Source organism: Podarcis vaucheri (genome assembly GCF_965113315.1).
Source record: "Podarcis vaucheri genome assembly, chromosome: 10".
NCBI classification, from domain to species: domain Eukaryota; kingdom Metazoa; phylum Chordata; class Lepidosauria; order Squamata; family Lacertidae; genus Podarcis; species Podarcis vaucheri.
The window spans coordinates 16,337,427-16,361,797 of NC_138748.1; the positions used below are offsets into that span (position 1 = coordinate 16,337,427).

At 43.8% G+C, this 24,371-nt stretch overlaps 1 protein-coding gene across 2 annotated transcripts in view; it reads left to right on the plus strand.

Annotated features, from left to right (window-relative positions):
• POT1 (protection of telomeres 1) overlaps positions 1-24,371 on the plus strand; it is a 57,228-nt gene that overhangs the window by 17,907 nt on the left and 14,950 nt on the right. For both annotated transcript variants that reach the window (XM_082239680.1, XM_082239679.1), the window contains 4 exons: positions 7,741-7,871; positions 13,849-14,139; positions 17,263-17,418; positions 24,152-24,315. In XM_082239680.1, the coding sequence (XP_082095806.1) occupies positions 7,741-7,871; positions 13,849-14,139; positions 17,263-17,418; positions 24,152-24,315 (742 nt within the window). The remainder of the gene's footprint in view (positions 1-7,740; positions 7,872-13,848; positions 14,140-17,262; positions 17,419-24,151; positions 24,316-24,371) is intronic.

Here is a 24,371-nt window from a genome sequence, read left to right on the forward strand (position 1 = left end):
CCAGTCGTGGCCGACTCGGGGGTTGCGGCGCTCATCTCGCTTTATTGGCCGAGGGAGCCGGCGTACAGCTTCCGGGTCACGTGGCCAGCATGACTAAGCCGCTTCTGGCGAACCAGAGCAGCACACGGAAATGCCGTTTACCTTCCCGCCGGAGCGGTACCTATTTATCTACTTGCACTTTGACGTGCTTTCGAACTGCTAGGTTGGCAGGAGCAGGGACCGAGCAACGGGAGCTCACCCCGTCATGGGGATTCGAACCGCCGACCTTCTGATTGGCAAGTCCTAGGCTCTGTAGTTTAACCCACAGCGTAAAGCCAAATACAATTCTGGTGTACAAGTTATATCAATATGGTTAACATTTACTAGTTCTTTCTGTATAGAAATTGTCTTCCTGTAGCCAAGATGAAACTTTTAGATTCTTATACTTCAGCATCTTTTGATGCTTAGTTATGTGAGGTCTGTATGTCTGAGAAAACTGCATTCACTGTGAGATTTTCAGTCTTTAATTTTAATAGGGATATTTTTTTCCCTTCTGGAGAGCTGCAGAGAGCTGAAAAGATTATGATTTTCTATCCTTTAGGATATTGCAGAAGGTGTTGCTGATTTTTAAAATGTTATTTCTGGATAGGCAGATTTCCTCTTATTTCTCTTTCCTCACCACTTGTAGCTTTTAAATGTAAAATGGTCAAAACCAAAAGGGCATGTAGACAATCACTTGCAGAAAGGGCACTTCTCGACTGAAGATATCAAATGGAAATTTAAAGTTGGCAACCCCCTATTAAGCTATCTGAAGACTTCACAGCTGATAGTAGAAAATTTAATCCATGAAATGGCAATTGGATCCAGGCTAGGGTCTCTAATGACATAGAAGTAACTGTAGCTCCAACTACTGCTGTGAGGGCTTAATATTTCCCTGTTCCTTCTTTTGCAGTTAAGCCAAGCAAGCTTACAGTAGCTGTTAAGTAATTTTGTCAGGTGTTACAGCTTACTGCTTAAAGTCATTTCCATAGTTTGGTTGTTGTTTATTTTTTTGCCATTCTTAAACAATGCTAATACAATTAAATTATTTCATGGTAGCATAAATTTGCGACTTACTACAGAATAAACTAACTTAACCCAATTGATCAACCTGGAACTCTACAAAAGCCCAAACTTGTTATCGGCGGGAAGTACACTGTTCAGTGGCCTGAACAGAGAGTTGAGATATCAAATAAAGATGAACACTCACTTCCATTGAATTGATTGGTAAAAATACATAGATCAGCAATGGCTTGCAAATTGGTGTGGAGCTGTTACACTGACTTCCTGGCAGCTGAGTCGCTGCTGCTTACTGGAAGGGCGATGTAATAGGAAAGTTGGCATGACCAGCAGAACCCATCCTGTCACCTTGCTCATGCTGGTAAGCAACTGTGATCCACTTGCTCGAAAGCTAGCATTGCAGATCGATCCCAGTTGGGAAGCTGCTTCTGGCATACATGTAAAACTGTAGATGTCTGTTGGTCTCAGTGGAAAGGCCCATAGAGGTTGGAAATAGAACATGTATTTTCATCTTTGCATATATGTATGCATGTATTTTCAAACTGCTATAGCAAAACTATTAAAGTTTCTCTGTTTTTGGTGAGCTTGTCTACCCTGAAATCCATTCTGGATGTTTCCGAAATGGAAAAACTGCACCCGGTGTGTTATTCAAAGCTTCTTTAGCCACTAAAATACTTCCATACTGAAATAGCATTTTGGGCTTTCAATCTATCTTGTGCTAGGGGCCATTTCACGCACTTTAGACTGTCTTTCCTAGAATATGTGCTGTCTTAGGAAGAAGTGTTTTGAGAATCGTGTACCTATGACATACATCTTGCCTTATATTGTATGCGTGTGATGGGTGTATTAGAGAGTTCAGTGTCTCCCACCCACATATATGGAAGAGCTATTCTAGTAAGTGTATGAACTAGACTCCCAGTGCTGGTGGGTTTCACTTACTTTCCATACAACATGCCAGGATACTTTCAACATTTAGAACCAGGACACAGGTGGCGCTGCGCTCAAAACCACTGAGCCTCTTTGGACTACTGATTGGAAGGTCAGCGGTTCACATCCGCATGACAGGGTGAGCTCCTGTTGCTTTGTCTCAGCTTCCGCCAACCTAGCAGTTCAAAAGCACGCCAGTGCAAGTAGATTAATAGGTACTGCTGCGGTCGGAAGGTAAACGGTGCTTCTGTGCGCTCTGGTTTCTGTCACAGTGTCCCACTGTGCCAGAAGCATTTTAGTCATGCTGGCCACATGACCCGGGAATCTGTTGGTGGACAAACCACCGGCTCCCTCAACCTGAAGTTGATATGAGTGTCGCACCCCATAGTCACCTTTGATTGGACCTTGACCATCCAGGAGTCCTTTACCTTTTTTATCTTAACATTTGGCACATCATCACAGAAGTGTAGGACTTTAAAAATACAATTTCATGTGCAGTAACAAGCCTAAGTGGATATAACTATTCCAGCCACCTGATGTGATAGGTACCTGGGACAGGCTAACTCCCTATATTCCAAATCATGAGATAGATTTTTTAAACTAACAATTAAGGCATGAGAACATGATCTACAGATGGAGAGCAGTATACAAATTTAATAATAATAATAATCTTCATTTGGCTTTAGGTCTGTGAGCCATGCAAGCTGTTTGCTTTCAAGTTGTTGTTTTTTTCTGCAATCTCGCATGTTTTGAAACAAAAATGTAAGGTGAGATTATTAGAGTGCCAGGAAGAGCCTTCAGGCTATGGAAAGAAAGTCACCTTGGAGATGCATTTTATCCAACACATTATAAAAGAATATGGTAGAGTGAATTCTTATAAGCATTTGTTGTACTTCAGTGCCAGATTTTGGTAATCCATGAGGATGTATCAGCATTAGTTTTGCACTGTTGAACTGACACGGTTTCTCTCCTTAAGCGATGGCGAGATCCCATGTTTTGTGAAAGTATTTTACACTGTGTACTGTATTGCTTGTCTGAACTGAGATAACCCTGTAGTGACGCACAGAGCTGTAACTTGAAGCAGCCTGTATATTTGTCGAGTTTTGAAAATATTAGATTTAAATTTGAGTTACCTTAGAACTTGTATATCTTGCCAGCATGCAATTTTTCACCTTTTTAATTAAAGTGAGGTACACAGTATATAGGTTTAAAACAAGCTGTCAGATTTTAATGAGCTTGCTAAAATGTATTGTTCCTACTTGCTTTTTACACCTCTGTGGCACACTTAACTGTACTTTGATGCTATTTCCTGAAGATAATTTGCAAAGTTAAACAAACAGCTAATTCAGTATCATACTTCTTAGGCCTTGTTTCTCAGGACTAATCCTTTGAGAATAGTTGCTTTACAGTAAGTAAAAAATTAAACTAAAATATTTTTTGTAGTATTAGATGTTGGCTTAAAGCACCTCATTGGAACTATTCCCTAACTATTTGTTGAACATGACATTCCTGTCTCAAGGTTAACTCATTTATACTGTAATCCTAGAGTGTGTTGTGCAATGGTGGCAGAGAATTACAAATAAGTATTTGTAATATACACTGTAGACTATTATATCCATGGCTTCTTTGATTAAAGGCTTGGCTTAGAGATACTAGCAGGCCTTGCAATAAAACTACAAAGCAATTTGCACTTAATCTTACAGAGGAAATTAGGTGAATTGCTCAAGATTGTTTCTAATACCTAACAGGAAGTTTAATTTTTCATCTCTTACACATTAAGATCTAGTTAGCACTATTTAATCTAAAAATGTTAATGGTTTCCAATATGATGGCCAAATCTAGTAAACTACCGTATTTTTCGCCCCATAAGATGCACCGGCCCATAAGACGCACCTAGATTTTAGGGGGGGAAATAAAGGGAAAAAAATTTATTTCCCCCCCTGGTGCGCTGCGCTACACCAGGAGCTTGGGGCATGCGGAGCTCAGCGCACCCCAAGCTTCTGTGTGCAGGCAAGGTCTCTGCTTGCGTGGGAGAGCCGGGCGCCTCTCCCAGGGCTAGCGGACCCCTGCGCTAATCCAGGAGCTTGGGGCAAGCTGAGGTCAGCGCGCCCCAAGCTTCTGCGTGCCGGCAAGCAGTCCACTGCCACCCCAAGCCTCGCGCACCCGGCAGGGGGTCCCACCGGGTGCGCGAGGCTTGGGGCGGCAGCGGACTGCTTGCGCGCACCTAGAAGCTTGGGGCCTGCTGAGCTCACCGCCCCCCAAGCTTCTGCATGCCGGCAAGCAGTCCGCTGCCGCCCCAAGCCTCCCGCACCCGGCAGGAGGTCCCGCTGGGTGCGCAAGGCTTGGGGCGGCAGCAGACTGCTTGCGCGCAACTAGAAGCTTGGGGCGTGCTGAGCTCAGCGCGCCCCAAGCTTCTGCATGCCAGCAAGCAGTCCGCTGCTGCCCCAAGCCTCCCGCACCCGGCAGGAGGTCCCACCGGGTGCGCGAGGCTTGGGGCGGCAGCGGACTGCTTGCGCGCACCTAGAAGCTTGGGGCATGCTGAGCTCAGCGCGCCCCAAGCTTCTGCATGTCGGCAAGCAGTCCGCTGCTGCCCCAAGCCTCGCGCACCCGGCAGGAGGTCCCACCGGGTGCGCGAGGCTTGGGGCGGCAGCGGACTGCTTGCGCGCACCTAGAAGCTTGGGGCGTGCTGAGCTCAGCGCGCCCCAAGCTTCTGCATGTCGGCAAGCAGTCCGCTGCTGCCCCAAGCCTCCCGCACCCGGCAGGAGGTCCCACCAGGTGCGCGAGGCTTGGGGCGGCAGCGGACTGCTTGCGTGCACCTAGAAGCTTGGGGCGTGCAGAGCTCAGCGCGCCCCAAGCTTCTGCATGCCGGCAAGCAGTCCGCTGCTGCCCCAAGCCTCGCGCACCCGGCAGGAGGTCCCACCGGGTGCGCGAGGCTTGGGGCGGCAGCGGACTGCTTGCGCGCACCTAGAAGCTTGGGGCGTGCTGAGCTCAGCGCGCCCCAAGCTTCTGCATGTCGGCAAGCAGTCCGCTGCTGCCCCAAGCCTCGCGCACCCGGCAGGAGGTCCCACCGGGTGCGCGAGGCTTGGGGCGGCAGCGGACTGCTTGCGCGCACCTAGAAGCTTGGGGCGTGCTGAGCTCAGCGCGCCCCAAGCTTCTGCATGTCGGCAAGCAGTCCGCTGCTGCCCCAAGCCTCCCGCACCCGGCAGGAGGTCCCACCGGGTGCGCGAGGCTTGGGGCGGCAGCGGACTGCTTGCGCGCACCTAGAAGCTTGGGGCGTGCTGAGCTCAGCGCGCCCCAAGCTTCTGCATGCCGGCAAGCAGTCCGCTGCTGCCCCAAGCCTCGCGCACCCGGCAGGAGGTCCCACCGGGTGCGCGAGGCTTGGGGCGGCAGCGGACTGCTTGCGCGCACCTAGAAGCTTGGGGTGTGCTGAGCTCAGCGCGCCCCAAGCTTCTGCATGTCGGCAAGCAGTCCGCTGCTGCCCCAAGCCTCGCGCACCCGGCAGGAGGTCCCACCGGGTGCGCGAGGCTTGGGGCGGCAGCGGACTGCTTGCGCGCACCTAGAAGCTTGGGGCGTGCTGAGCTCAGCGCGCCCCAAGCTTCTGCATGTCGGCAAGCAGTCCGCTGCTGCCCCAAGCCTCCCGCACCCGGCAGGAGGTCCCACCAGGTGCGCGAGGCTTGGGGCAGCAGCGGACTGCTTGCGCGCACCTAGAAGCTTGGGGCGTGCTGAGCTCAGCGCGCCCCAAGCTTCTGCATGCCGGCAAGCAGTCCGCTGCTGCCCCAAGCCTCGCGCACCCGGTGGGACCTCCTGCCGGGTGCGCGAGGCTTGCAGACACTCGCACGAAGCAGGGGGAGCCCTCCAGAGGGCTCCCCGTGCTTCGGGCGACAGGCTGCCGTCCCAAGCCTCGCGCACCCGGTGGGACCTCCTGCCGGGCGCGCGAGGCTTGCAGGCATTCGCCCCATAAGACGGACCCCGATTTCCCCTTCATTTTTGGAGGGGGAAAAGTGCATCTTATGGGGCGAAAAATACGGTATATCAAAACGTGGTGTTGTTTTAGCCCAAAAGTTATATGTTGTTTCTGCCAGAGCCTGTAGAAATAATAGATTTGTCCTTTGCATTAGAAATTCATTTTTTAAAGGATGATGTCCTGAATATGAAAATTGGCATTGATACCCAATACTGTTATGGAATGTAGTGCTTAGAGGATCAATGACTGGGCAAGCACTAACTAGGCTTTAGGAAGGAGGCGGGAGAACTCTAGGAACCTGGTAGAGTCCTCAAGCTTCCTTCCCAAAGCCCAGTGCCTCACTTACCCAGCTTTGGGAAGGAACCGTGAGGGCTGGGGCATCAAAAGCTGCTGAGGGCCGCCAGAAAAGGCCTTGAGGGCTGCATGCAGTCTGAGAGCCATGTTGGACCACTCTGGGTTAGACTATTAGACTAAAACCTGGAACAGGGGTCAGCGAACTTTTTCAGCAGGGGGCCAGTCCACTGTCCCTCAGACCTTGGGTGGGGGGCGGACTATATTTTGAAAAAAGAAGAACAAATTCTTATGCCCCACAAATAACCCAGAGATGCGTTTTAAATAAAAGCACACATTCTACTCACGTAAAAACACGCTGATTCCCGGACTGTCCGCAGGCCGGATTTAGAAGGTGATTGGGCCGGATCCGGCCCCCGGACCTTAGTTTGCCTACCCATGACCTGGAACACCTTCAAATCTTCAATCTGCCTTGAAACTCACTGGGTGACCTTCAGCCAGTCATCATCTCTCAGCCTAACCTAACTCACAGGATTGTTGTGAGAATAACTTGGAGAGAGGGGCACCTTGAAGGAAACGTGGAATATAAATGTTATAATAGTAAGATATTTTTAGATGTATTAAATAAGTTTTTATTGTATTTTAATTAGTTTTTTTAATCATTGATATCTTTGCTGCTGTGTGCTCCTTTGAAAGGAAATGCAGGATATTAGTGTATTAAAGTTATAAGAATTTTGCAGAACATACATGTTTGTCCCGGCTGTTTGGTATTCTTAAGAGGGTTGAAGATATGTATCAATGAGGGTGTGCTCTGAACTTGTAGATTTGAGTGCGGATAGAATCAGAGTCGAAAGGGACCCCGTGGGTCATCTTAATTCAACCCCCTGCAATGCCTTTCTCTAAAGTCTAAACAGTCTGTTGCTTCTTACTCTGCATGAACAGGAAGTGGTTTAAGCCATTTGTCCTTTTAATATGGCTGTTTTAAGTGAGGGCAAAGCTAAGCAAAAAGAGACTTGCCACACAACTGGCAATTATTAGCTCTCCGGAGACTAACACCTAAGCTAGATTTGAAGAAATGGAGCAGTACTGAAAATTAGACTGCATGCTAGGCAATCATTCCTCCTTGCCTCGTGTCACAGAAGAAAGTGTCGTTGTCACCCTTGGCCAGTTAAAGGGCTGGCTGACCATTGTACTTTATACCTTGAATTTAAATAAAATACTTTCTCTTCAGTGTTAAGATTTGTTAGTAATTTTATGAAAGCTTCAAACCCATTCACATCTGTCGACATGTCAAGATTACTGAAAATGCATGCACTTTTTAAACAGAGGTAGGTGTAGAATTTCTGGCATGGCTATTCTTAGGAAATTGTATTGCTTTCTTAAAAGCATATGGAATCCTATAATCTCATCCCTGTATTTATTCTCATGATGTTACCTGACATCATGATCCTTTATGTATTAATCTATGCTTTTAGAAATATGGTGCCAACTTTTTTACATCTGTATTTTCTCCTTTACAGATTATTGCTCAGTGATAACCATTGTGGACCAATCGGATGCCAAGCTGATATGTTCACTTTTTAATGTAAACAGAGATGCCCTTCCACAAATCTACAAAAATGGTGACATTGTTCGATTTCACAGAATAAAGGTACCTTTGCTGTATTTGTCATTCATTGTAGAGACGAAGCTGGGCTGTTACCCTTTGTGAACAAAGCAGGCCATTCTTTTACATCCAAATTGATGCGTTGCAATTCCACATAAATGTGGGACTCCCACTGTTGTTTATGGGAGAAGTTGATGCAAATGTCTCTTTTGCATCCAATTGACAGTAATGGAGAAATTTCTCTCTAGCTCTTGAGACCAGCCTTATTAGAACTCAGTGAACACTATGTTCAGCCTTTTTCTGATTATCAATATCTGTTTCTGTTTATGCAATATTTGTCATCATATTTATTATGGACTTCTAAAACTGAAGGTTAGTCCTTTCACATATCAGATTATTTGGTGCATTTCCAAACACAGGCCAGGTTCTTTTACATGCTTCGGAAGATGGAGGAGACTAGGTAGGTAAGAAGCAAGAGGAGCTAGGATTTCTTGTACAAAGAGGTCTTTGCAACCATGTTTCAGGAATGCTTGTCAGGGAATCCCAGTCTGTATTCCTTGGTCAGATACCCAAATATATTCTGTATTCTAAAATATATGAAGGTACCTTCCCAGTATCAAGTCCTGAGTATCCTGTTTGTTTTGTAATCCGATCAAATGCAGAAGCAGTGCTACTATCAGTTGCATTTCTGCCTTGGAATCTTGGATCCAACAGATTTGCAACAGTTTGAATTGGATGGCAGCAAAATTAGGTTGGTCTGTATAATCTCCCAGTCCTTTAGGTTCAGAAACAGATACGACAAATAGGCCAATGAGAGGAAAGCCGCAAGCAAGGAAGGCATTGAACCCTTCTTCCTTCTCTTGTGACAACGCCCTCCCAAGCTGTAAAGGTACATCTTGCTTTTGCAATTTAGAGTTGTACTGTGTGTAGCGTTATAATAGAGGAATTATAATGAGCCGATAGAGTGCAGAGTCTTAAGTCCCCACTTATGCTGTGGTTATGTTCCGGGCCCCTGTGCGCATAAGCGACAATCGCATAAGTGGGGAGCGCCCTCTAAAAAGCCTGTAAACACCCATTTTTCCTGCTCTCCAACTCTCTCTCTCCTGCTCTCTCTCTCTAATCCAGACCAAAATAGCTAGAGTTGAAGTTCTAGGGCTGGCTGGAGGATGTGTAGGAAAGTGGCTGTGGCAGCTGCTGTGCTACCCCATACGCCAGCTGTTAGGCGGGGAAGCTGAGCAGCCTAAACAAAGCTCCACTGCACCTCAGGGGCTTCCACTTTGGGGCTTCTTCCACTTTCACTGGTGCCCTCTTCAGGCTCTGCGGTGGGTCTTCTCATGACTCCAGCACTCTCCCGTCATTTCCTGGTATGAATTCCTATCTATTGATTTATTTCCCAACGCACAAGCCAATGGCGCGAAAGTGTGGGGGATGCGTGTATGCAGTTTAAGAAATCCCTTTTCTCATCATTCTAAAATAAAGTATTTCATAATAATAATAAAAAATCCACTTTAGAAAAAGAAAAACTTGGAGGGAAGTGGGGGAGGAAAATAATAATTGCACCAACCCTAACCCTTCCATTCCCATAACATTGGATATAACCCAGAATTTAAGGCACAATGAAAGAAAACGCAACTTTGTTTTGTTGCTTTTAAATGGCAACAAATGTTGAACACTTTTAAAGCTGGGTGCTACACTTCATTTTTCTGTTCCATTACTGTTCACATATTGTGTGTTCTTTATAAGAGAAGCAAAACATTTACAATAAATTGAGTTCCACCCATTAGCTCAACCACAATTGTTTGAATAAGAGCATGTGGAAAGCAGAAAAATATTTGCCAGCTTTCCTGCTGTGTTTCTAAATGTGTAGCTTTGGTCACTTCAAGGCAGTTGTATCTGGGTAAGTATCTTGCAGCCATTTATCTGAGAGTACAATTTAGCTGCGGTCAGGGTTCAACTGGCAGCCAAATTTAGAATAGTAAAAGTTTAATTAAGCTACTTAAATATTATAGTTTTAAGCTGCCTAAGTAAATTATAATTTTCCTTCTTTTCAGTGCCTGAAAGTTACACGTAAAATATCTGCCCATTATTTCAGTTAATTAATGTGCTTCCAAGGCAAAATCTTTTTTTCTGTAATAGAATTTCTTCTTATCCCATTATCACACATGATCGTAAATCGCAATTAGAGTCAAACGTTCCATTTTTAAAGGTACCTAGATTGGAGTGTTATTTAGTATGTTTTTAAATGTATAGCTTTAAATATGTTAATCCCAATCTATTGACAAAGTTTCATTTTCTTGGATTCAGAACATTCTTCTTGCAATGAAGAATAAAAGGTTTACTTTGTCTTTAGTACATATATTTTGGAATGTCTTGTAATAATTTTTTTTAAAAAAGCCTGTACAGTTGTACCTTGGTTCTCGAACAGAATGCGTTCTGGGAGTCCGTTCGACTTCCGGAACTGTTCAGAAACCAAGACGCAGCTTCCGATTGGCTGCAGGAGCATCCTGCAGCCAATTGGAAGCCGTGGAAGCTATGCCAGATGTTCAGCCTCCGAAAAATAGTTCGAAAACTGGAACACTCCCTTCTGGTTTTCAGTCATTCGGGAGCCGAAACGTACTACTTCAAAGGCGTTTGGCAAACAAGGTACAACTGTATTAGCTGTGCTGGCTAGGTTGTGGGTTTGACTGCATGAGTTGTCCCTTCGTGTCGGTAAATTCTGTAAAATGCTTAACAGTAGCACCATAGATTGGTAGACCATTGGCCCAGCTTGCTCAATAGGGTCTACACTGGCAACAGTTTCCCATGGTCTCATGGACCAAAGTCTCTTCCAACCCTACCTGGAGCTGGGACCTTTTGCATGCAAATCTCTGAGCTATGTTTCTTTCTGTTACGTTCATAAGGCACATGTAATTGAGGTGGCATAGCGGCGAAAATTGCAAGCTGCAAAGTCCTTGGTTAAAATACTGCCTCAGCTCTGACCTTGCTAGCCTTAGGGAAACCGTGCTCTCTGAACCTATAATTATTTCTCTTTCAAAGCTAACAGGGTTCTGTTCTGGCCCCATCAACTTCTCAAAATATAACTTAGCATTTTCACCTGTATAATAAATTAAGTTTTAGTGTTTGTGTGTGGATATTCCACTTTAAAAGCACCACAGTAGTTTTGTGGGGTTTTTTGCTGCTATATCAAAACAAACAAACATACGTTCTGGCCTGTACCAAAAGCAAATCAATCACAAAGCACTGCAGGGCGTCTATTATACCCCAGAAGTAAATTTTACCTTATGGGTTTAATTCTGCTCCAGGTTTCTTTACCTTGATGCATGAGTTAGTATTTTGCCGCTGCAAATTTGCTGCACTGATTTCTTATGTGCAATGGGGGGGGGGGTTCAGGGACAAGAGCTTATTAGGCTAGGGGTTGCCAGTGTGGCCATTGGTCCATCTTGTTCAGTGTTGGTCCATCTTGCTCTGCACTGACTAGTAGTAGCTCTCCAAATTCTCAGACAGGGGTCTCTCCCAGCCCAAGCTGAAGATGCCAGGGATTGTCTGCCATCTGTGCCGCAGTAATCGCTAGGGTAAAGGTAAAGGGACCCTTGACCATTAGGTCCAGTCATGACCGACTCTGGGGTTGCGGCGCTCATCTCGCGCTCATCCGGGGTCATGTGGCCAGCATGACTAAACCGCTTCTGGCGAACCAGAGCAGCACACGGAAATACCGTTTACCTTCCCGCCAGAGTGGTACCTATTTATCTACTTGCACTTCGACGTGCTTTCGAACTGCTAGGTTGGCAGGAGCAGGGACCGGGCAACGGGAGCTCACCCTGTCGTGGGGATTCAAACCGCCAACCTTCTGATCATCAAGTCCTAGGCTCTGTGGTTTAACCCACAGCGCCACCCGTGTCCCAACCACTAGGTTATATTACTGCAATGCATTATATGTAGGGCTGCCACTGAAGACAGTTCGGAAACTTCAGCCAGTGCAGAATTCAGCAACGACATTGCTCACCAGGGCAAGATGGTATACACTGTTCCTGGCTCAACTGCACTGGCTGCTAATTAGTTCCCGGGCCCAATTCAAAGTGCTGGTTCTGACCTATGAAGCCTTAGATGGCTCAGGACTACAATACCTCAAGGACCACTTCTCTCCATAGGAACTGATCTGGACCTTGCAATCATCCTCTGAGGCTCTTCTTCGTGTGCCTCCTGCACAGGAGATCCTGTGAATGGCAACACAAGAACTGGCCTTTTCTGCAGTGGCTCCCCGTTTGTGGAATGCTCTCCCTGAAATTTGGCTGGCACTTTCATTATACATCTTTAGGTGCCAGGCAAAAACTTAACATCCGCTACCCTCTTAAATGTGTTGGGGGGTGGTATTGTTTTGTCTTGTTCTTGTTTTTATTATGTATTTTCTGTTTTTTATATTGCATTTCTATGCTGTGAAACGCCCTGAGAACTATGGATGAAGGGCAGTATACAAATTTAATAAAGAAAAAATAAATTGGGACCGTCTACATGCAAGGCAGCTGCTATTTTACTAAGCTATGACCTTTCCCTGTCATGCTTATTAATTTCAGTAGGGCACTGGGCTCCTTTGGGTACGGAGGGCAGGACAGAAAATTACAATAAGGGAATTGTGCAAACTCTGAGTGGGTTTTGACAAGCGTCTTGAGAGGAGAAGAGATGTAGCACTACACACGTGTCTAGCGAGTCAGTTCGAACCAGGAGGCAGCAGAAGGGGACAATTTATTTCAAATCTTATTGTCGCAAATAAATACATAAAGCTGATGAAACAAGACTTTGCTTTTTCTTGGACAGTATACACTCCTGAGCGGTAATAGAATATATTGCTGAAGTCAGCTGAAGAATCAGAAGCTACCCATTTATCACAGCTTCACAATATTTGTTAGAGAAGCTGCTTTTTGTTTTCTTTCTTTAACTATGTCAGAGATTGGGAGTAAGGGAGAGAGTTTACCTAGTTTACTTTACCTAGGAGTTAATTAATTTTAAAACTGCTATGTTTCTTTGAATATCATCTTTGATACTTTTTTTAAAAAAGAAATTAAAATATTCTGATCATTTGTTTATTAGAGTGGTCATGTTTGAGTCAGGAATGTCAGCCTTCTGAAGCATGGGCACCCCTAGTAACTGACACACATTTGCTTGGGACCAGCTCACCCAACCATTCTGTACTATCCATCAAATGACCTTCATAAAATACTCCTTACCATGCATTTGAAGCTTGAATAAACTGCAACGAGTTCACACCAAATAAGTTAGCAGTGTTTTCATTAGAGTCACATATGTTCAAATTAAGGTTGGGACTAGGTAAAAAAGTAAATGTTAAGTCCAGTCAAAGGCAACTATGGGGTTGCGGCGCTCATCTCGCTTTCAGGCCGAGGGAGCCGGTGTTGGTCCACAGACAGCTTTCTGGGTCATGTGGCCAAACCACTTCTGGCACAACGGGACATCGTGACGGACGCCAGAGTGCATGGAAATGCCATTTACCTTTCCTTCACGGTGGTACCTATTTCTCTACTTGCACTGATGTGCTTTCGAACTGCTAGGTTGGCAGGAGCTGGGACAGAGCAGTGGGAGCTCACTCTGCCACGGGAATTCAAACCGCCGACCTTCTGATCTGCAAGCCCAAGACACTCAGTGGTTTAGACCACAGCGCCACCTATGTCCCCACCCGTTTGGGACTAACCTCCGGTTTGCATGGGTTGGATTCCACTTGGTGCACCCCAAGAATGTTGGGCAGCAGAGCGCTTTGCCAATCTCATATCTTGAAAGTTGAGAGTCACACTTTTCAAATACATGCCTGTTACAAAACAATGTGTTCAAAGAAGGATGGGCTGGTGTTCATTGCTTTCTAAGCCGGTACATGTCTTTCATCTTGTAATTTGCAATAATTAGTTCAAATGCATGTGATAATCATCCTACATATTGGCTTTCCCCCCACTGAGTTCAAAAAGCAGTACACTTTTATTTTTCCTTACGGCGTTGCCTTTTTGTTCTTGTTGCCTAGATCAAAGAGTTCAGCGGGCAGTTGCAAGGGATTAGCAGCAGTGGATTTGCAGCACTTACCTTTGATGGCACTGTAGGAACACCAGTGGTTCCTCGAACGTCCAGCAAATTATTCACATTTACAGATGAAGACAGAAAAACAATAGAAGACTTGCGCATTTGGGTGGCATCTAATCTTTTAAACTCTGCAGTCGTAGCAAAATTGTCTGGCATCCAGCCGCCTATGTATTTTGATCTCACTTGCCAGCTTGTAGGAAAAGCAAAACTCGACGGATCTTCCTACCTTCTCAAGGTTTGCTGCTTTCCTCGCTCCCCCCAAAATGTGTTAATTCAAAAGTTCTTTCATGTTAGTATAAAGGTAGTATGTTATAACTAATGCACAGTAAGTTTTCTCCCTTCTTAGCAGCACTGCCAAGAACCAAACAATACTTACTTAACACTCCTAGAGCTATATTCAAATCTTGACGTTGAAACTCTGTTGTTAGATTGCTATGGGAAATTTATATCTATCTGCTGGTTTTTGCACATTTTACTTTCAGGTTCATGCCTTCAAACTGTCCTGGGAATGTTTGGCAAGGAGCAGAGGGAATAAGGGAAAGAGCATGGAGATTCAGCTGACCTCTAGAGAGTGTATTCTTGGCCCCTAAGAAAATGGTGGTGAACCTCTGTCTTGTAGGCCTAATTTGGCCTGGAATCCAAACCTTACCTGCAAACAGACAACTTCAGAGGGCCTTGCTTTGGTGCAAGTCAGCTGATTGGCTTTGACAGCAAGCCCCTGTTGAAGGTATCGCCTGACAACCTAATGAACCTGAAGAGGGATGGCCAGTTCCTCATCCAACCCTTGGACTGAGAAAAGGTTCCCCAAACCCTACCCTAAGAGGAATGGTTCAGCCAGCCATGCTTTACACACAAATATAAGAAGCCGTAGTATTTGTTTGCACTGACTGGCAGCAGCTCTCCAGGTTTTCAGTAAGGACTCCTACCTGGTGCTGCAAGGAAATGGTAGGAATTGAACCTGAGATCTACTGCAGGGAACACATGTGCTCTGCCACTGAGCCTATCACTCTCCTTTAGCTTAATGTGTGAAGTATTTGAGCAGAACAATTCATTCTCCCATCCACCACCCTTCTTCAAATCGTTCGTAGGGCGGGCAAGCATTGATCCAGATTGAAACCCTGGCGTAAGGAGAGGTACATAGGAGTAACCCTTTTTCTTCCAGTGCAGACTGGATCATGCAGTTAAAATTGCACTTGAAGGCCACGTGACTGGTGTAACATGTAGTTTTCCCATAAGATGCCACAAAAAATCAGATGCATGCTACACCATGGGTGAATGACCACATTCAGTGCTCTGTTTCTGTATTTTGGAACAATAACCAGATACATGCAGAAATTTCAGCATTTTCAGTGGTGATAGCCTCATTATTTGGGCATACATTTGAAAATTTCAGTACAGTCATACCTCTTCTTACGAACACTTCATGTTTCATTTTTTGGGGTTAAGAACACGGCAAACCCGGAAATGTTTACTTCCAGATTTTGCCTCATGCACAGAAGCATTCTGCGTGGTTCACACATGCGCAGAAGCGTTCTGTGCGGTTTGTGTATGTGCAGAAGCGCTCTATCACACTTCGCACGTGTGCAGAAGCACTGCTCTGGTTGCGGACTTTTCAGGGTGCAAATGGCACCCCAGAATGGATCATGTCCGCAACCAGAGGTACCACTGTAAAAGATAAATTAAAAAAGGAATCCAGCGCTTGGCTCTTCAAACCAAAAATTGTAAAGTACAAAGGAGGGGAGGCCGAAATTTTGCTTTGCTGAGTGATTACTATTGATTAGATTATTAGGGTACTATTACATTTGTGTCAATGGATATTTTTATTCTGAAATTCACAAATGACCATTCCAATGAATATGGGGGGAAATCAAACAAGATGCAACCAGGGATTTATTAACTGCTGGGGTTTATGTACTTTTTAAAGTAAATAAATTCATAGGAACAAACAGCAGAAAATAAATACAGTTATCTAAAAGAGGTAATAATTTTGGAGGCAGGGAGACCGAGAAACCCATGAAACCCGATTAGTTAATTTTTACTTCACAAACAAACTGAAGGTAATGTGATTAAAAGCTTATTTTTCCTTGTGTCTGGTCACATCACAGTGCTGGATAGTCCTATCACACTTTGTTTGAACTGGTAAATTGAAATATTGTAATGCTTAGGTAAGAGATGACCTTCCCTTCCCTTTGAAAATGCAACCTATTAAAAACTGGAATTATCACTAGCAAGATAAAAAAAGTGGTTGAAAAAATATTTTGCAGGTCCTTTCTGTGTATATATTATGCATGTTCTAGTTATCTCTTTGGCTTCATTTTCAAGGTGAGATCCTAAGGGCCAAGTGTTTCCTTCCATGTGTTCACTGGAAGTTCTCACCACCAAAATTCTTTCCTGTACAATCATCTTTTAACCTAGAAATAAGACCCTCAGGAACCACACAAGGGCCTTCAGTCAGAAGTTGAAAATAGGGAGATTTCCCACACACGCATGGAAGGGAGCACTTAAGGTCTGTGTTCACAGACAGCACATACACGCATCTTTTTGATCATGGGCACAATGTTCACATCATGACACTGTTTCTTTGCCTTTGGGCTAAGATCAAGTGTGGTATCATAACCAGATGATGTCCATTATTTGGATTGTTGGTCTTCATGACTTTATGACTCAGAAGATCCAGATTGTAGTAAGGGGATTACATAAAGCCAGTCTTTCCAAAAAATGTATTTATTGTATGAGGAATGTTACAATAGCAATAATAGCAATTATTTTTGTTGTTGTTATTTTATTTATACCCCACCCATCTGGCTGTGTTTCCCAGGAATATTAATATTTTAGGAGTTTATCACATTTTGAGAAATGCTACTTGAATAGGTGATTCATTCACTATTTAAAACCATTTATATTTCACTTTCAAACTAAAGAAAAACGATCAATTAGTCAGCCAGCCAAGTCTTTGTGTAATCTTGGTCCAGAAAAACCAGGAAAGTGCCAGATGTATCATTTGGGGCCAGTCTTGCACCAGCATTTTTAGATCTCTGCTAGACACGCCAGCAGCCTTCTCTGATTCCACCCTGTTGCCAACACTGTTTCAACCCTCAGCACAGTGAGTTGGGGTGAGATCTGGTGAAGCCAGAATCTCAAAGCTCCTCGTGACCTTCACAAAAGATAGTGAGATCAGAAGAGCCAATAAAACCTACTTCTCCACAATTCTGTGATTCTAAGCACAGTTAGTTCAAAGTGAACCCAATTGGCTTTGGTCGACCCTTTTAAAGCAAATGTTCTTAGAATTGCAGCCTTAATCTGGAAAAATTAAAAAAGTGCCAGTTTTAAAAGGAGAATGAATTTTGTTTCATACCAGGTATGGGATGGCACAAAATGTCCCTTTCTGTATTGGAAGGTGGTTGTTAAGGAAGATGACTTTGAAGGCGACAGTGTTCTCATTCATCGACTAAGAAACCTGACAGTGGATGTTGTCGTTTACGATAATCATGTCCAGTTGGCAAAATCACTGAAGGTAAGTCCTCGGCAGTGCTTTACATTATGTGTGTGATCTTACCAGAAGCTAGCTACCCAGCTCTATATTTATTTAAATTGTGTACTTTTATCCTGTTTAATCCTCCTAGCAAGTCAAACCACCTAACTCACCCCCCGCCTGAAAAAGACTAATTGCTTTAATATGCCACAAATAAGTGGTCTCCTAATTAAGCAGCTTTATTCCAGATATTGTGGTATCATGCAGTTGTGAACATATGCGAAATGTCTTCCGTGACTTTAAATTATTTCTTGTAAATGAGATAAAACATAGTTTAATTTGTAGTCCCCATTATAAGCAATATTTTTATACTCTTTAAGAGCCTATTGCTCATTAAAACTGCCATTAATAACTGTTTGAATGTGCAGTCCACCATTTCTTAAGTGGCTTTGCAATATTGATAATTTTCAAGGAATGAGAACAGTTTTAACTAACGTTGCTGAAGTGTATCTTGGCAATTTTGTGCTCAGCCCCCTGTCCTTAGTTGCTCTAACCTGCAGAGCTTAATATACTCCTCGAAGGCATTTAGCCTGTGCCAGTATGTCAGATAGGCTAGATCAATTCTGGCTGCAAGCGAGGGGAGGCCCAACTCGGCTCTGAGGTGGGCTGCTGGTGTCCCGCAGGGAAGCCCCCAAATCTGCCTCATAAATTTATTTTGTGGGATCTCTCTTTCAGATTTAACACCAGTTCCCCATATCTCAGCCCCATAGAGCATTTGGGCCATGATTTTAGAGACAAAGCTCTTAATAGCTGGGTTGATTAGCTGCCCGCCATTTGAATGGAAGAACCTATATAGCTGCCCAGTAGAATGGCCATATATTAGTTTAATTGCTTCCAGATGTGGTTTCCATGATGACTTCCCATCAATAAGTAATCCTATATATTTATATCTGGGTACTTGTTCTAGGGTGTGACCAGTGCACCTGGACATGGTAGTCCTTTTGCCAAATACCACTTTGGTTTATTGTAGTTAATTTTTAGTAGATGCTCTTTTTTACACAACTGTCCAAATTTAACTAGCATCCTTTTAAATCTGATTTTGTTCTGAGATAACAAAACTTAAGTCGTCGGTGTAGAGCAGATATGGCACTTTATGATTCCCAAGGGTGGGGGGGGAAATAGGAGGGGATGCCATATCAGGGATTATTTATACAGTCATAACTCGGGTTGAAGTAGCTTCGGGATGAATATTTTCAGGTTGCGCTCCGCGGTGACCCGGAAGTCAGACACTCAAAATGACGTCACGCCCATGCACGGAAGCAGCAACTCGTGGGCGTGGGTTGCGTTCGCTTCAGGATGCGAATGGAGCTCTGGAACGGATCCCGTTCGCATCCAGAGGTACTACTGTATAGTAATTAAATTGGAAGGGTGCCAGTATACATCCTTGTTTGACACCTCTGTTAGTTGGAATTGCCTGTGAGAGGGCGCCTTGAAGGCCCAGTCTCACTTGCATGAGGTCCGCTCGATGCAGTTTTTGGATGAGCCTCAGAAGTCTCATCGATATTTGAATGGGTTCCCCAACTGGTTATTCCATATAAATACTTCCTATGTACAGACTTTCCTTACAACTTAATGGTCAGATGCTTCTAATTATACATTGTGCTCACCGTGTGAGAGCTCTGTATTAAGAACTCCCCGAGACCTGGAGGTATAGGGCGGTATATAAATTCTATTATTATTATTATTATTATTATTATTATTATTATTATTATCATCATCATCATCATCATCATCACTACTACTACAGTAATAATTCCAAACATGGACAGAGAACGCTGGAAGGGATAGAAATTATACAGCCCAAAGAAAAGCCATTTGCTTCCTTTCTCTGTCCTCTCTTCTCTCAGGGCCTTAGGCAAGCTGCCCCAGTAGGCTCTGACAGTGCCACCTTGCCAAAAAAATCCCCGGGCATCATCTTGGCAACTGCATCACCCCCATTAGGGTTACTGGGCAGGAGCAAGCAAGAACTTTAGAGCCCGTTGCTGAAAAGAACCAGAGGGCTGCAGCGCTGCCTTTTTCATTTGTCCGCAACTCCTCAGGGCCCTGACACAATGTCACTGTTAGGGAACAGGGCTCAAGCCATAGTGGGGCAGGCGAATAATAATCAATAGAAAAAAGGCAGTCACGGAACTGAGAAATTGCACAAAACAAATGAAATACTGTAAAAATCCCTGAAACGAGAAGTAATCGACTAGAAATATTATCTTGTGGAAATCAACTAAATAATAAAAATCAACAAGCTTAAGGGAAAAAATTAGAAGAACCTAAAATAGAACAAAACCTTAACGGGATGCCGGCTAGAAACCTCGTTTCACTGAACTATTTAGTTAGCACCCTGTTTTTAAACCTTTTTGTAAAAGCAGTACTAGAATTTTCATAGTGGGGCAGGCGGGCATAAAGATAGCAAACATTTGCAGCTGCCAAGCTCAGTACAGTAATACCTTGGTTCTCGAACGGCTTAGTTGCCGAACGCCGCAAACCCAGAAGTAAGTGTTCTGGTTTGCAAACGTTTTTCAGAAGCGAAATGTCCGACGCAGCTTGAGTGCAGGAAGTGCAGGAAGCTCCTGCAGCCAATCAGAAGCTGCGCCTTCGTTTTCAAATGGTTTCGGGAGTTGGAACGGACTTCTGGAACAGATTAAGTTCAAGAACCAAGGTCTTACTTTACTTCCCTTTCCAGTGCCAGAATCTAATGTTCAGTACAGGATGTGTGCATCAGCACCAGTGAGCTATATCAGTTGCTTATGCTAGATGTCTTGCTCTACTTATTGCTTCATTTAGCAGGAGGTAGTGTTTCTGCTCCCTCCAGCCTTTTCTGCTTCTTCTCGGAACAGGACATGGTTCTTGCATGGTAGCAAGCCTCCGTCATACTCTTGTGTTGCTTTTTCCAAACTGGAATATACATGTTAAACTGTTTTCCTGAACAAAGGCCACAGCCATAAGGGTGGTTTTTAACCTCTTTTCTGCATTTGAAATTTCTTCAGGATTGAGTTGCTGTGTAAATTGTTGGTCAAATGGCAGGTGACTCTATTCAATAGCATCATGTTCATTTTTGCAGTAACAGCTGGAGTTTGGAAATGGTGGTTTAACGTATAAATCTGCTTTGTGCTTTCGTGCTGCCACAAAGACAATAGCGACGTCTGTATGAAAATGACATGTTTAATTTTATTTTTAAATTATACATATTTGAAAACTCGGTGCTCAGTGTGAAGGCACATAAGAAGCATAAAACATGGGAAAACTGGGTGGTGGAAGTACATTATGTTTCACTTAATAACAGCACAGTGTGAAATTTATATCGCTGTGTTCCTGCCAACAGCAGTTTGTCTTAAAACACTGCATATTTTTTCCCTTGAATGCAATACAAAACTTTAATTTCACTAAATTGCATGCTACTTGAATGGTAAATTATGTTGCTGCTTTTTATTTGCTACTGATGAAAATAGGTTAGTGGTATTGATGACTATATTTACATTTCAGGCCTTGTATGTTTTCCAGCCTCATGTTGCATGGCACCCGGATATGCTGTGCACCAGAATAATACTTATTTGTTTCAGTATTTGTAGACCATGCATCAGCATATGCTCATACTGAATACAGATGTTAGTATTTATTCATCGTTGATAAAGGCCAGTTGTAGCCAACACCCTCCCAGTCCTATCCCAGACAGCAAGGCCAATAGTCAAGGGTGATTAGATTTGTGGTCCATTACATCTGGAAGACCTCTCCAGTCTTTTTGGCCCAGCAGGCCCATTTTGAGTTTTCAGAAAATGTTGTGGGCTCCACTCACAAAATAGCTGCAGTAGGGATGTGGCCCTGATGCAACATGGGGCATGGCATAGTACAAAATGAGAGGAGAAGGCACCAGACAACCTCCATGGGAATTCATCTGTGTCCTGCTGGTTCTAAATGTGGAGATCGTACAATATTATCATAGAATTATAGGGTTGGAATGGCCATCTGGGCCAACTTCCTGAAAGGCAGGAATCTCAACTAAAGCATCCATTCCTCACCCACCCTGCAACGGTCTGTAGCCATTCCATGCCCACTGAGTGCGCTCAGTCCTTCAGCTGTTTTGCGTGCATGAGTTCCCCCTTTTTGGTTTCTGCCAAAGAGAACATGGCTGGCTGGCTGGAGCAGCGATCCTGCCAAGTATACTCCACACTGCCAAATTTTGTTTGACATCCCACTTAATGTAACTGTAGTAACAACCTGAGCTAACTCTTCTGCCTGGCATTTGTACAGAATAGCACTGGTGGTTATTGTCTTTGCATCCAACCCAATTTTTATATGGATTTTTAAACATAAAACTAGCTTGATTTTGTGTGGGTGGGTGTATGGAGACTCATGTTAAGAATTTACTCTTTACAAACCAGAAGTATACAATGCTGCCCTCCAACGGAAAATACTTATATTGCACATACTGTTGCATGACTACAGCCTCTGCTGATTTGCTCGGCTGTGTTATGAGATTGTGAACATATTTTTTTTTAATTCTGATTGCATCAGCTTTGCTTAATTAGATGTAAACAAGAAATAGCAAAAAAGTTACATACAGAACATTTATTTCTATTAGAAATAGAATATAATTTTATTATTTTATAGTTTGAACTATTATTCTTTAATAATTGTGAATTCTCAATGTTGCACAGCAAGTATCTTCCGAAACTGAGTGGAGCTTCAAAAGCAGTTTTTGTTGTGGGGCCTCTACTATTTAAAAACGGGGAGGCATTAAAATGGTGTGCTGGGTGTGATTAAAGAAGCTCTTCAATTACTTATCCATCTCCTGGAAAAAGTAAAGAGCAGCCAGGCCAGCAGATTCCAGTTAGGCTACAGAAGGCCAAGTCCCCACCCTGTAAGAGCAACAACCTCCTTCTGCAGACCCCTAAAGGAGGGCAGAGCAACCAAGCCTTTTCTCAAGGGCCCAACCAGGCTTGTTCTTAGAACTGTGAGCATCTGCTTCCACCTCGGTTGATTAATATGAGAACCTGGTAACATAAGTTTGCTTGATTTAATCTACCCTTCTCTCCCCCCTTTTTTAGATTGCACTAGTTGGTGGTTGCCAGTTAAATTGATGTGTAAGCTGTTTGGGGAGCCTTTCTGGCTAAAGAGTCCAATATAAATGCTTTGAATGAATGAAGTTTTATAGGCTAGGGTCCAGAGGATTACTTTGCCAGGGTAGCAAACATGGTGTCCCCTACCACCACCGGTTTTGTTGAATTACAGTGCCCATCCTGACCGTTGGACCTGTTGTCTGAGGATGATCAGATGTTGCTGAGCTCCAGCTCCAGCAGCTTACCCTCAAAGCCCGAAAGCAGGCATAGGCAAACTCCGGCCCTCCCAAACATCTGGAGGGCCGGAGTTTGCCTATGCCTGCCCAAAAGTTTCAGGGAGATTATCTCCACTTTGCATGCACCAGTAGGACTTCAACCTCCCTCGCCCTATTGAGTGACAGAAACCTATGCCAAACTGCTTAAGAAATCCCCCTTGGCTTCTAGAGATGTTTGCATGCCACAAGGGGAAAATGCTACATTTAGTTTGCATCCCCTTATACACATGGAACTAATTGCATGGTTCTTTGCCTTGGAGACATAGATTTCGATAGAGGCAAACCTCTCTCTTTGAGTTATGCTGCCATAAGATGTGCTTTAATAACATTGCTGCAAACTTCCATTTTCAAGGCCTGCCCAGTAGCTATAAAGATCACCCTTTAAGGATATTTATTTTGTTCTACCGCAGGAATTGTCCATAAAGTAGGATTTTGGAGTAAAAAAGGCCAGTTGCTCAAAATCCAAGCATCCTAATTTTTATGTGGTTTTATCTCTGCGAGGCAGGGCGTTCTGCTCTCAGTGAAATGCAGTGTCTGTGATACATTAACACCATCTAATGGATGTTAAAGGAAGCAGCAGTAGCTTTGAGAGAGATCCCTTGGCATGGTGCTAAAAGAAAAAGGGGGATATTCACCTTTATTTAGGTGACTAAGAATCCACCACAACAATAAATAAACATCTCCAGTTAATTGATGCAATTTTGAGTAAATAAATGTTCACTAGACACCATCCATTACCATTGGCCTTGCTTGTCCAACAACAACTAGAGGACCATGGGTTCCTATAGGAACTGTTGGAAGCTGACTTGAGAGAAGGATGTTGAATGAAAATTGAATGAAAAATTAGCACACTGCTGCTTGATACATAAAAGAGGCAGGGCCCTTTCTATTGTTTTACCCTGGCTGTGATTCTTATCCACAACCATAGAGATTTGGTTGGTCCTTTCTCCTTTAAGTTTTAGGTGAGCTTTTATTTTGTTTAACTGGCCGTCTAATGTGGGTTGAAAATTCTGCACCCCTGTTTTTATACTGAGTTTATCCCGCTTCTGGTTTTGACATGCAAAATCAATTCTAGTAATTTGAACTGTTTTATGGTGTGCTAATGTATTTTACGTTTCTTTTTTTTTTTTTGTAAGCTATTCTGAGTTTATTTTCTAAAGGGTGGTGCGATATAAACTCATGTGGTATTCTATTTTATTGATGTGCTGGTTTTGAACAAAAAGTTCTGAAAGCAATTTGTATGCTAAAAAGGAGACAACATGTTCAGAAAAGTTGTCTCTGGCACAGTGCGATCTAGTTGCACGGCATCATCTTCCTTAACTCTCTTTTATAGATGAAAACAACGAGTCTTGCTTTGCCTTCTGAAATAACTGTTTTATATATTTCAAGGTTGGAAGCTTTATTAGATTGTACAGTTTGCATGCAAAATTCCAAAGTCCGGAAGATGAGCCTGATGTTTCATATCTACAATTTCATCTTCATGGTGGTACCACGTACGGCCGTGGGATTACAAGCCTGCCAGAAGGCCACGCTGATGTTGAGGATTTAAAGAAGTAAGTACATAGAATCAAGATAGGGTTGTGCCATATGCCTAGAATTTCCCGGACAT